At 35.0% G+C, this 14198-nt stretch overlaps 1 protein-coding gene across 3 annotated transcripts in view; it reads right to left on the bottom strand.

The window, feature by feature from the left end:
- Window positions 1-14198, bottom strand: part of ADCY1 (adenylate cyclase 1) — a 163732-nt gene that overhangs the window by 16116 nt on the left and 133418 nt on the right. For 2 of the 3 annotated variants that reach the window (XR_012053967.1, XM_002192007.7), the window contains exons 11-14: window positions 11080-11164; window positions 7233-7322; window positions 4226-4482; window positions 3484-3610 (exon numbers count right to left, since the gene is read on the bottom strand). Coding sequence is in view for 2 of the 3 variants with exons in the window: in XM_002192007.7 (XP_002192043.3) it covers window positions 3484-3610; window positions 4226-4482; window positions 7233-7322; window positions 11080-11164 (559 nt within the window). In the remaining variant the exon portion in view is untranslated. The remainder of the gene's footprint in view (window positions 1-3483; window positions 3611-4225; window positions 4483-7232; window positions 7323-11079; window positions 11165-14198) is intronic. The other variant, XM_030265660.4, reaches the window with a different exon arrangement.

Genomic DNA, 14198 nt, shown 5'->3' with positions numbered 1-14198 from the left:
AAAATTAAATTCTCCTCCCCACTGCTTATTAAAAATATTAAGAAAACAACCAACAGGTATTTTTTGAAAATACTGTGATATTCAGAAAAGTTGAATCTGGTACAGAAATAAAACCATAGCAAATTAACAAGAGCCTGTAACACCACTGATTTGTGAACAGAAGGTACAAATATAAATGTTTTAACAACATATCATCCATAGTACATTATTTTTCCACACAATGTAAACAAATTCTACTGTATTATCACTGTTCTTGTAATGCAGCCTAGATGAATGGAAGTTGGATTAACTTGTCTTGAAACTGTAATTTTTCTTAATCAGCTTTTCTTGTTTGAAACTGCTCTTCAAAGTACTCTTTTTCCCCCAATGGGGTGAAAAAATACGTGGAATTATGTTTTCTTCAGACCTTAGCAGAGACCACCGAATATGTATCTATGTATTCCTATTGATTAGTTTCAGGATACTTTCATGGTTTAAAGTATAATTTAGTAGTACTGGACTGTTGTTCGTGATGAAATAAAAGAAGTTATGAAATCCTTTTTATTGCAGCTTATGCCACAAATGCTTGTATTCATCTGAGAACATTTTTACAGGATTAGCCCAATAATGAATGTTACTAAAAGTAGGCAATCAAATTGCTTGAAGCTTCCAGAATAGCCTTTGGGTCTGAAATTCCCCCAGATGTAAGACAGCAATTGAAAAGCTTCCTAAAATGACAAGCTGACCCATGTTGGAATATCTTCACATACCAGGGACTGGCTACTGGGAGATGTGAATCTACATTTAGCATTTTGTTCATGCAAGTCAGTGTTTGCATAAAGAATTAGCACACTCACTTTGCAAAACAGAAAATCTCCATAGATCCTGTGCACTATGTCAATGGTCTTTCTAAAACTTCTGTTACCAGAATTATAACCAAGTTAAACCAACATGGTATAATGGTAAGCAGTAGTACTATGGCTGTAGAGAAACATGATCAAGACTGCTTTTAGCCTTATAGAGGACTCCTGCAGTCCAGCAGATACAGAAAACTGGCTCTTATTTGTCGCCTCTCAAAGGCTGCTGAACAATTAGTAGCCTGGAGTTTGCTAACTAATCAAAGGCAGCTTTAACATATAGGTATTTCCAATAAACAGTATTCCCTGAGCCTTTACTACTCAGATTTTTACTGTGCTGTAGAACCTAGCAAATTCAAAGACCATGTTTTGGGGGTTTTTTTTTCTGGTTTTTTTTTGGTTTGGTTTGGTTTTTTTTTGTTTTTTGTTTTTTTTTTTTTTTTTGCTTATTTATTTGAATAGGCAAGCAAAAGAACCACTTTTGTAACATCCATCATGGACAGTACTCCTGGTTGTTATGTTAATTAGTCTTTGGACTCAATATCATTTACAACCAATACGCAGAGTGGAAAGCAGAACAGTATTTTTTTTAACATGTTATCCACTATTACTTACTGTACAGGGAATAGATCTTCCACTTGGAATTGAGAAGATGAAAGGTATATGCCCAGATAATCTAAGAGGCCAAGAACATAATCATTGAAATCATAATAATTTGAAATCAGCATACTGATTTCAAAGAATGCTAGTTATGTTGATCCCTAAATTATGAATTTTCTACCTAAACTGATTTTTTTCCTTTCTCATTATTACCACGCAAATCTCACACACAGGGTGGCACCACATATGTCTCTGATTTACAATTGAAAAGATCTGAAAATGGCATTTGGTTTTCTCAGATGAAAAGCACTTTTTGAAATGGTACCTGAGAATGCCATCTTATCTCCTCTTACTATCCCTTGGAGAAAGTTCACAATGGTTTTAACAATACTGATGATGACTAGGTATTTTTATATAACTTGTCTCCAAGAAAACAGAAAAAGTCCACATTTTTTCCTTTACCATTTCCAAGTCCAGGTCTGGTCTTTCATTAGAAAACCATGCCATACTCCTGTACTCCAATTTTTTAAATGGATTAATTACTAATTAAAAGCTAACTTAAAACTAAGAATCTTTAAGTACTTCCATTAGCGATGCACAATTTGCCATGCAAGTTGCAGTTGCTGGAGTGACGAAAAGTGTTTAAGATGCCGGAATTCATTCTTGGTCCACTGAAAGGTCACAGGATAGCAAAATTGGTACATTACTGTTACTCTATTTCAGGGCTAGGAATAACATACAGAAGTTTTGTATTAATGGATCATATGGCATTCACATACTTCCACTGTGTGCCAACTCATAAAAAATTAGTGACTATCCAATAAGAAAGGTACTGCACTGAATTTCAAAATCAGGCAATCTTTTTTACCATCTGAAAAGTGTATTTGGCACCACAGCAAAGAGAAACTAGTATCAATTTATCCAAAACAACCTTCCGAGGGTGACAGTCACAGCAGTTATCAATACTGCAGGTCATAGGACAAAAATTAAATTAAAGAATCGCACTTGGTTGAACTGTACAGGGTTAAAGGAAATTATAGAACAAGAAAATCTTAAAGCATGAAAGAAGGGAACACAGTCTTGGACATCAAGTCAAACAAGAAACCCCCACACAGCTTAACTGCTAGATAGAAAAGCTTTTCAAGCAGAAAATAATAGAACTAAGTAATAACTGATTTCTCCATTTTATGTAATACAGTGGAGCCAGGGATATGTTCCAGTGCACCAGTAACCCATATGTTCCAGTTTTTATGTTATGTGTAAAAGCAAGCACTATAATGATTTAAATGGTCCTTTTGACAAAATAGTTAACAGGGTGTCAGTGAGAACAGGTGTGTAATTTGGATAACTTCCAAATTCCACCAAATAAACTTACATATTCAACTTTCTCCTTCCACTGGGGACAAGTGTAAAACACTTTGAAGGTGGGAATTAGACTTCTGAGAGGTGTGACAGGATGCAGACATATCCTGATGCCCATGTTATGACTAATATCATTTCTATAGGGTTTTGCTGTGTTTATGATAGCTAGGAATTATATTTTCAAAAATGATCCCTGCACTTGGTATCTAAATAAATTTCTGATCTTCCTCTGGTAAAGAGTTCCATAGTTTCTTTGTATAACATAGGTTTAAATAGTTCCTTTTATCAATTTTACCTTCTTCTTTTCAATTTACCTGAATATTGATTTACTTTCAGTCTGTTTGTAATATAAGATAAAAACTCCCATGGATTTAATTTTTTAATCTCAAATTTGTATTGTTAACAGTTTATTCTGAATACATCTTAGATATAAATATATTATTTGATTAATGATATACTGGAGCAACTGCAAAGAAACAAAAAAAAAATCACTTCTCCAGGAAAAATGAATTGTAAAGGTCTGTGGAAAGAAAGCTCTAAAATAATCTTTCTCTGTGAACTCCAAGAGACATGAAAAAGTTTGAGTGTCTGAGTCCAATAATTTGTTCTGAAAGTGTTGGAAAACCAATTCAAAAAGTCAGACATCATTTTGTCTGCATTGATAGTATGAAGTCTTGTGATTTACCTGCACTGCCCAGAGGTAGTCCAGACGCAGTTTCAAGTCCACCTGTCTTGAATGCAGTGCTAAAGCACAAGAAAATAGCAAAATAGCTAGTATTGGTTCATAGCCACGCATATAAAAGGAGCCGCCCCTTAAAAACAAGAAGAAAATAAATGGGTTATTCCAGGTCTAATACCTAACACTGCACATTTAATATCAGATCCTTAGTTTAGAATACATGGGTACCTCCTAATCACTAGCTTTTTCTGAAGAGGCTCATCTGGGCAGGGAGATGGGTGATAGTACATTTGATCACTGCATCACACCAACATGCAATTCTCGAGGATTTTTAAATGCTAGGCATTATTGTGATGTGTGTGTATGTTTTTAATTAGGAAATATAAAAACACTGAAAAGCTCAAAAACTTTATTGGAATTGGGATTGATTGAGGGCTACTGAAATATGCAGTTAATTTTTAACTGTGTTTTTCTATTTCGTACCATATCTAGACTGCAGTGTGTTCAGCTGGGGTGCATTGACATAAAACTACAGAACAATGGGGCAAGAGTTGCCAGCTCCCAAAAGCTGCTCTCCTGTTGATGGATGTTACTAGATCCTACAATTTCTGGGGAGAGGATGACTGATGTATTTCTTATGCTCTACTCCTAGGCAGTGCTGAACACTAGAGGACAATTCAGAAATAAGTAGTCAATGTATGACTATCTATAGAAAATTACCCATTGCTTAATTTTGCAAGATACCTACCCTACTGCTTTTCTGTAACCACTGAGTTCCAGAATAACTATGTACAAAATTGTAACAAAAAGCAGGAGAATAATTTTTGGCAAGGAAGATACACGTAGAAATATTGCCAAGGTGAGAGTCCCCACTACACAGGAAAGGAAAGCATAGTGGGCTGTGTCACATGGAAGTTCATTCATAGTTTTATTTGTTCCACCAGGAGAAATTATAATTATTGAGCTGCTGGAATTGGTATTCCAAACCCAAGGCATGCAGCCAACCTAGAAAAGACAGAAGAGGTGAGAAGGGGAAAAAGTTAAATATGAAATAAACAGAAATGTTGTTGCTATGGAGGCTGACTGTAGTTCATTGGTAATTGGAAAAAATATGGCTGTGGAGTTCCCACTCAGCTCAATACTGTATTGAAATCTCCTTTTCCTGCAATGCTCAACTGAGGGAAGAGACACAGTTTGTCAATTAGATGCCAATAAGGGCAACCAATTGAAGTGTGGGCTTAGTTGAATAGTTTCCCTCTCAGTGTTCAAACCTAAGAGGTTCTCAAGCCAGGATATTCCTGCAAAATTAAGGAACTTCAGTTAACATTTTATTTGGCCATGCAGGTGAAAAAGGTTCTTTTCCAGAGCACAGAAATAAATTATTGTTTTACTGACTATGTAAATTACATAAACTTCAATACTTAAATACAAAATAAAACATTTTAATTGAGTGAAAAACTAAACATCTTTTCCCATCTCACAGCTACCTCTGCTGTCACATATGTTTCAAATACAAGAACTCATCCTTAACTACCCATGTCATTTCAGTTATCCAAGGAGTTCCATTTCCTTCTTACACTAGAAAATATTTTTTTTCATATATTTCTTATGGGAAATTTGGGGAAATCTAACCTGCTTTTCCTAAAGACAATGTCATGTATATATCTCAGAGCTGTTACCCAAGGAAGAAAGGAATTTCTGGCGAATAGTGCAAGTCCTTAGAGCTCCAGTTTTAACTGAAGTCCAAAGGATAAGTCACCCATTACAAAGGAAAAGAGTTAGTATAAGTAGGGGAGAGTAGCAGTGTTGTAGAGAGAGTAGTGTGAAATTGATTTAACAAGCACCATAACATAAGCCCTGCCCTGTACTTAAGCATCTCTTTTGAAGTGCATTATAAGACCTTTTTATTTCATCCCGACCACTGACAATAAAATTTTATAGCATGCTGTAAAATAACTGACATCCTGAAGGGTAATTAAACCACGTATTTTAGAAGGGGTTGTATTAACCTAGAAAGATGAACATAATAAATAAAAAAAGTGAGTTAAACTCATAATGGGTAACACTATGAAATGAGATTGGGAAAGTGAAGTGAAAAATCCCCTTTAATGGGATTTTGTTCAATATCCTTAAAAATGCATTCGTACTAAACTTATCCAAAAACATAGAAATGCATGAGGGCTTCATCAGTGATCTGGAATCCATTCAGGAAAATATCATCTGCTATACAACCAGCAGTGGAACATCAACACCTAGCTTTTCTGACAGATGAGAATTCTAGAGGCATTACTTTCCAGGAACTAATAATTTCTACTGATTAGAATTCTACTTCTGAATTCGAATCTGTCTTCCGCTGTTTTTCAGCCTTGCCTTAGGGCTTATGGTATCTGTTCCTCATTCTCACTATCTTTAAGTGGCAACAATGGTGGTTGTTTCATTTGGTCAAAGTAGAGGGTCAGATCCGGAGGTTGATTCACAAAGGTTTTAGCTGTCATAACTTTAATCTCAATTCCGAAGTCAGATACACAGAATTTGCTGAGAAGCTAGCCTGGAATCACTGCAAAGCTCTATGCATTTTGCATTTATGTCCGCATTAGGAACCATATATACATCTGTGTGCTATTAGGGCTGTGTGTTACTCACACAGATGGTGTTCAGGAATTCCCAGAAATATCCAACATCAGCAGTTCTTGGTTCCTCTCAGGACACTGGAATCCACAGAAAAGGGATCCTCTGCCCAGTCAATTCATGGGGATAACGTAGTTATTATGTTTTCAGGGCAGGTCCAGGGATGAGTGAATACACAAAATACAAAATATAGGGCTCGGCATCTCAGCACTGAGAATTGCTCATGTCTTCTTAATGGTCAGAATATATTGTCAAATTCCTGAAGAGAAGCATAAGTTGAAACATCTGCCTTCTCAGTATTTCAAATTGTGTTTCATGTGCTATTTTTATGTGGATTCTTTCCTTTGAATACCCTAACTGTTTAATTCATTAGCATTAGCAGCCAAAATGCTAAAGATGAGCCCTAGGATTTTCTCAAGGCAACTGACTGACAAATACTTAGGTGGAAGTTTGAATACCGTTTGAATTCAAATTGACCATGTTGAATTCGCTGCTAATCTACAGTAAAGGAAGCTTAATTTGCAGAAGTATTGAGCACATTCACTTCATATAATGAAGATTTTTAGATGTGAATGGATCATATGAGTAGCACAGTGTAAGCACCTCTTCTCGTTACACAAAACTATCAATATTTTAAGATCTTTCTGTCTTTTCTGATCTGCCTGGACTAAAAATATCCCCATTATTACACAAAGGTATGTTCTATAAGTTGCCACAAAAAAGAGTAATTTTGTTTTGACACCATGCCTTGTCTGTCACAAAATATAATCCATTGAACTAGTAAGCAAGTTGAACATTTAAAAATGGTTTTCCCATAAAGTACATTACACCAGCAGTCTACATGATGCTAAAGTTTGAAATACAAATTTATATTTGTTTTGAAGAGGTATTATCTGTGTAATTTGATAATGGCTTTGCCATTCCTAATTCAATACACTGTCTCATGCCAAAGAAAGTTCCAATTGAAGCAAAGCAGTTTAATTTTGAAGAAGCATGCTCTGCAAGTATGAAAAATAAAACAAGTAGGAATTCATCAGATGAGAATATGGTATGTGTTTAAGGAATCTGTGCAAGCGTGTTCTTAAAATACGATGCTAACTTAAGTGAAACTTGATTCAAATACTCACCACACAGCCTTGAGCCACAGAGTATATTAAGATCACAATAAAAATACACAAAATGGTACGAATTTGTATTGTCAGGCACCCTGGAAAACACTAAAAAGGAAAATAAAAGGATTAATATATAAAATATTAAAAGTATTTTTAAATTGGGGTTGTTATTTTTTAGTAGTCTATAAAGAGAAGTGAATAAGGGATGCAGAAATTTCACCTGTACTGCAAACTATGAAATTGCAGTAATTGTTGTGTAGTAACTGTTATTCACTGTGTGTAGGTGTATTTTAATGGTAATTGCAGTTTTGGGGATGATAATAAATGTGAAATTACTATCGCTATATATTATTTCTCACTATAATTAAAACTCTCAGAAATTTTTAGTTGTATGTCTGCTCATGATGCAAATAACATTTTAGCATGTCATTTGATTTTGCTCTCATGGAGAAAATACCTAAAGCAACTTTTGCCTTGCAAATTTTCAGCTCCTTTGCCTTGCAAATTGTGATCCAAGAGAACATACTGTGATAGCACAGAATTCTGGAGAGGTATATGTGTCTTCTGCTATAACAGGCAGGTTAAATGCCAGGGTAGTTTTAATTATTGTGACTCATAAAAACATTGAATTTTTCATGAACATCAGTAGACAACAAAAATATCTGGTGAAATGGGGTCTTGTGAACGTTTTGTCTCCACTTTTACCCTGATTCAATTTGTCACACTCTTAAGTGTTAAGTTCTTGCTGCTATGAAGCATGTGGCAGAATGTGAGATAGGAAGGGTAAGTCTTTCAGGCTGTGTACTTAGGCATGTTCCAGTAATTCTGATAAACTCTGCTTCCAGGTAAAGCTGCTTTCCATCCTTTCCCCTTACACTAAGAATGTGTGGGGCATCTATTATCTACTAGATGTATCTTTCAGACCACAGGACTTCTTCTAGTGACTTCAAGGGTCAAGAATCCAATCCAAGAAACAGTCAGATTTAAAGTGGGGACTATTCTGTGTCCTTTAAAACAAGGAAGCTCAGATTTATCAAGGTTTAATTTCACTTAAGGTTAAATGGAGGAAGCAAACACCTGATTTTTGGATGAAAGTTGACAGTTTTCAAGAAAAGATGTTTAATTTCATGGGTATCATGCCTCAAAAGCATAGCTTCCAGCAGGCAGCAAAGTAGTCAGAGAGAGGCTACTATTGCCTTCAGAATACAGCAATTAGAGGAAAAGAAAAGTAAGAATGAATCTACAAATATATTCTGGCTTCAATATAGGTTAAGTCCCTGTAAATATAGGTGTGGAACAATCAATATAATATTAGTAGTAGATTTGCATTATGGATCTGAGTTAATTTACTTACCAGTGTAAGTACTAGCATCAATAAAATAGATTGGGATACCTGAGATATATCACCTTTAATAAAACTGAGCATATTGAAGAAAAAATAGCTCAGATTATAGGAATCTGAGATTGAAAAGCTGTGTCTCAAGGGAGATAGAGCAATGTCCAAAATTACACTATGAAAAAGTGACTCTGCATTCGTTCATCACAATCATACAGTTCTGATTAGAAGGGACCTCAGGGGGCTCAAAAGTACTGTCCTTCTTGACCCCCAGAGTCTCAGGGCCATTTTTGCAGAACTGGTTACTCCTTCCTGTGTCACTGCATGGTATTATTTCTTCTCAGGGCCTGGACTTTGCATTATACATTCTATATTTACAAGATTCCTGTTTGCCCATTCTGTCAACCTATCTAGGACCCTCTCAATAGTCATCCTGCCAGCTGTTCTCACAAAATTGTAGTCATCTGAAAACTTGACATGAGTATTTGCCACGTCCTTCCCCAGGCTGTTGATAAAAATGTCTGACAAGATAGAATCTAGGATAAACTCCTGTAGTATCCCACTTATTACTGGTTTCAAGGTAAAATATAACCATAAAGTGCTATGCTCTGAATGTGATTATCCCCATGGTATTTTATCCATCAAACTGTCCACTTAACTAGACCAGAATCCTATGTACAAGGGAGGTGGAACATATGTGGTTTTATCCACATAAATAAAATACAAAATAATTTTGCTTGAAGAAAAAAAAATATATTCCATCAATTAAGTTTGCAACAAAAAAAGCTATCTACTGCTTATTAAAGATATAATACCCATGGTTTGAAGATAATGCTGGATGGTTAATAGGGACAAAGCAAAATATGGATTCAAAGATCACATGTCCTCACACATTGCACATACATTTTTTTTTGGTCTGTGTAGTACATATATGTTTTAAATGTTGACATGCTAGGCTATTGGGTTAAAATGGAAAACAAACCTTTAAAAGATAAGGTATGAGACATGTCTGAATTAAAATTCTGACACTTAATATTAAGATTTATACTTCTGACTTTAAGTCATTCTAAGATTGTCTAAACTTTTATGATAGCATAGAATTTTGCGCTTACTTTTCTTTGTTTTCCTTTTATTTGTGTAATTTTTAGTAACTAGATAAGTAGTGTCAAATTACCAAAATTCTGTGTAACTGATACAGTAAAATATTATTAAAGTAATTTTATAACTGAGTTATTTAATGCTAAAGCATGGAGAAGCTGAGTCATTTGTGCAGTGTGAAATAGCAAATATGTGCCATAAGACTGATTACAATAGAGGAATGATTATTTTACAATTGTATATTCATTATCCACATCATATTAATTTTAGTTATTATAAGACATTTTTTGCCACAAAGTTTTAAATTGTGATTACTAAGGTTTTATATTTCTTTGTTTTTCTAATGCTGGATTTGATCCTGTATAGTATGGAATCTCTGGAGGAACCTGGAATAAATACAAATTTTCTTGACTGACAAAACAGATGGAATACTTCTTATGTTTGCACTAGCCCCAGGGAAATGGTATAAAGAGAAGCAGCTTCCTACAAACTTAGTCTTCATTTCTACGATCTATACAGAGAAGAACAGATGATAAACTACTCTGCCCTAATTAAAAAAAGATCATCAAAGTTATTCCCAAATAATTTTGTAAGTTCATAAATAAGGTTCTTTTCAGTACCTGATACTCTGCTAATATACTATTTATGTTCCCATGAAAACACACGCTTTTCTTCTGCCAAAGGGTAGAAGAAGGTTTTTTTAAAACTAAAATTAGTGTGTCCTAATCAGAAAAGTTGATTAACTGAGTAGGTGTTTTTTCCTGATATTTGTCTGAAAATACTAAATTTATATTAATCCAATAGAGGTTTCTTTAATCAGAAAATTAGATGCTTTATTCTGATCTGGCAAACCTCTTTCTCCCTTAAAACAACCAAATGTCCTTCTGCATCGTTACTGTTGTAAAAATATAATGCAGGACAGTTGATCATTACTGAAGGTTTTGAAAAGGCCAAGGATTGTGTGTGCAAAACATTGTGCTTTACTATCAAAACACCTGCTGTTTTGGCAGGAAAATTTTTGAAAACAGAGGGGATGTCAGCAGGACTTTATACCCAGACCAGCTGGAATGAAAGGGAGAACTATTGTGCTCTGTAGTCAGAAAGGAGTAAAAGTCAGGGTAAAGCAGTTTATCTAAACACAATATTTAGTGGTAGGTGTTCAGGGAAGATTTAGCAAAAAACAAAGTGTAGTAATAATGGCACTGAATGCTGCACAGCTGTAATGATTACTCACATATAAAGCCTGCTTTCAGATGACTGATCTTTGGTTTTGAAGAGTCTAATACATTACTTAATAAGGAACTTTAAACACATAAATTTCAGACTCTGTGTATCTGTGAAGCATACACTGATGGCTGCGTATTCCCAAGGACAAACATATCATGGACACCAAAGGGAAGAATAGTCACAAAATCTTAAATCACTTACTTGTACTCGTGTGACATGTAGGTACATAATACAAGCCACTAGGAAGCATATGCAGAACACCAGGAGAACAAGAACTACAGTACTCCTAGAATCAAAACACAATAGAAGTAATGCAGTGCAACTCAGTAATAGATGAGAACAAACTACAGTTAGGGGTCCTTCTGAAATAGTATTTTATAAATGGTGGAGGATATCTTCCTCAACCTTGCTCTTATACTAACCATCACAATGCAAATTTAGCAGTGATGTCCACTGCTCTCCAGACTATGAAATTAGTAAATGCTCTTGTAAATGGTCCCCACTCTGATGTCAGAAAGGAGATCAAAATTCAAATGTATGGTGGTCAGGAGAGACACTTTCTAATTGTAGGCTAGCCTAGAATATTCAGCATGATGAGTCTTGTAAGGGGAGTGTGTAACTCAATTACTTGGCCTTGCAGTGGTGTTAACAGTTACCAGATGATTTTTCTGTCTCATTTTTCTTTCTCAAAGACTCAGAAATCAATGGTAATTCAATTTAGACATTTAGCAAATCAAATAAAATCAGAAAAAAACTGCCTTCTAATGAAACAGAAAAACTCCCTGTTTTGAATCTTTCTCAATGGTTAGACAAATCTTAAGTTTCACAAGGAGGATGTAATAATTCTTAAAATCTTATCTTCCCTCTTCTGATCTATCAAACTAGGCTTGTTCTTAATGAGAAGAAGGGTACAAAACCAAGAACTTCCTTCAGAAAACTTCTCTTGGAAAAGTACCTTATGGATGTGAGCAAGCTGACAAAAATTAGTCCACCAGTGTGGGTGCATTTGATTTCTGCTCAGGGACAGCCTGGCCCCATGCCAACCATGGAATCAGGGCTGTATGACAGCAGTATAACATGATCTTCACACCTTCTTTTCTAACTTGTGAGAACAAACCAGTCAGTCCAGAAGCCATGTGAGCAATGGATTCAGGCATTTATCTATCTTTGCCCTTGATAATTACTGGAAAAAAAATGTTTATAGAGGGCTTCTAACAGCAGAAGTGTGCAATTCTCCTGTATAGTTTCTAACTATTTGACTTTGATTTCAAATTCATGTATTAGTTTGTACTGATACAGGAACTGTGGTGTAGTATGTGTACCCAGAATGATCTCATGCCTTTAGTGAATTTATTGGTATTCAGGACGGTAGCATGCTAGAAAAGAATGCAAGGGGATATTTCTGCATCATCTTGTAATGCAGCAATAACTGACAACTGACAGTAGTGCTGAGTGAGACCCTGACAGGCATTTGGGTTGGCATCTAAAAAGGTCTACATTGCTTTTTTTAAAAGTAAAGACACAATCAGTCATTAGAAGGGTTCATAGTCAGGGCTTTTAGCAGCTACACTGCATATGTTCCTCTATAATTGGACAGCTTATCTTGACAGGAGCATAGCCTTACTTTGACCACCTCCATCTGGGAATACAAAATGTGTCTTTAGTAGAGAAGTTGTTTTGCTCAAAAGATGTTAAGAATTGTGAGAACAGCAAGCCCATTGATTTCTGTATATCTATGCAGTAATTGACTTTCCTATGACATTTTCTTGTCTAGGTGATCAACCTTCTCCTTGAAATATTGTGATATATAACTTCTCCCATTAGGGTAACATATTACAAGCCTTGTCTTGGCTTTTGCATTCTCTTGTCATATGTATAACTAGTTTGGCAATCTAAATAGCAGCTTAAAGTTCCAAACTCTGGAAAGGGGAAATTTTCCTATACTTTCAAAGTTTTAATTTAGCTCATGTTTGCATCTGTGTCACAGCAAGGGAAGAGCCCAAGAAGAATTTGGCTATATGAAGCCACCACTCAGCCACTGGAAGAAAGAACTTGGGAGCATTCAGTGGGTGTCTTTTTTAACTAACCCAGTCCATCTTCATTACCTTCTGTGGTGATATTCTTCTGGAGCTTGTGTGTCTGTCACATCACTACTTAAATGAATCTCTGCCCATCTGTTTTTAATGACAGTAGTTTTTCAAAAGGCTATTATATGATTCTCGGAAATTCATTCTCGTTTCAACGACACTAATACAGTTTGTTTCTCCTTGTTCAAAACTGCTATGTACTGCAGCTGTGGCTTATTGAAGAAGAAGGAGAAAGACTTCTTAATCATGTTCCAATTAATCAGCAGAGTCATTAGTCTGGAAATGATGTAAATGATAATTGAGTTACTTTGAATTCTTTACATGAAAGGTGCTATATTACAAATTAGTGTTTCTATTTTATTAATGTGAATAAACTGTTTTTCAATCTTTCAACTATAAATAATAGAATATAGAAGTTATTATTATTCTAACTGGGGATGTGTGAATAGAAAAGACCATAATTTAAATGGAATTTTTAAAAGCATTATCCTGTGTCCAGTTCTATTCCCACTGAAGTAGTTATAAAAGTGAGTAAAGTTTATTTTTAATGTATTGATATTTTAATCTGAAAAAGGTTCATTATTCATAATTTTTATAACTTATACACAATTCTATCTACCTCTAGATTTGAAAATGGTCTAATTATTTTTTATTTAGCAAGCATTAACATATAACTGACAAAATCTGAGGCAATCACTAACTAATCACTCAACAGTATGTATAGGACACCTCCCAAACACATCATTTGGTTATGTTTACTTAAGTGCAGTCTAGGTCAGACTGCAAGTTATATGTGCATAGCCAAAATACACAACAGGCAGTTTATGCAGGGATAGTGTTGATACCAAAAACTTCAATGAACGCTATAAATGCAGGCCTCAATGCAGCTGGATGGGTACTTTCAGTACTTTGTTCCCGTTAAACTCTGCAGGGTTTTATCTCTGTTGCTATCAATACCTGAAGTACTTAATCCCAAGAGGCACAAACACATCTAGAAAAGCCGCAGTAACACCTTTGCTTGTAATGCAGAAATATTTTAAATAAGTAAAAAATAACCACTGAAAGTTTAAATAAACACTGAAATGTATATTTTTCCTCTAAGTGCACACTACTAAAAAAGAAAAAAATATATATAGTGAAAAGTATCTCCTGTGGACAAATGAAAGATATAACAATTAGACTGAGATGAATGCTAACAGAGAATCTCCCATGTGAGAAAATACTGACTTAGGC

This window comes from Taeniopygia guttata, chromosome 2 (assembly GCF_048771995.1).
Source record: "Taeniopygia guttata chromosome 2, bTaeGut7.mat, whole genome shotgun sequence".
Classification (NCBI taxonomy): Eukaryota; Metazoa; Chordata; class Aves; order Passeriformes; family Estrildidae; genus Taeniopygia; species Taeniopygia guttata.
The sequence above is the reverse complement of the archived record's forward strand: the minus strand, read 5'-3'. Positions and strand labels throughout refer to the sequence as shown.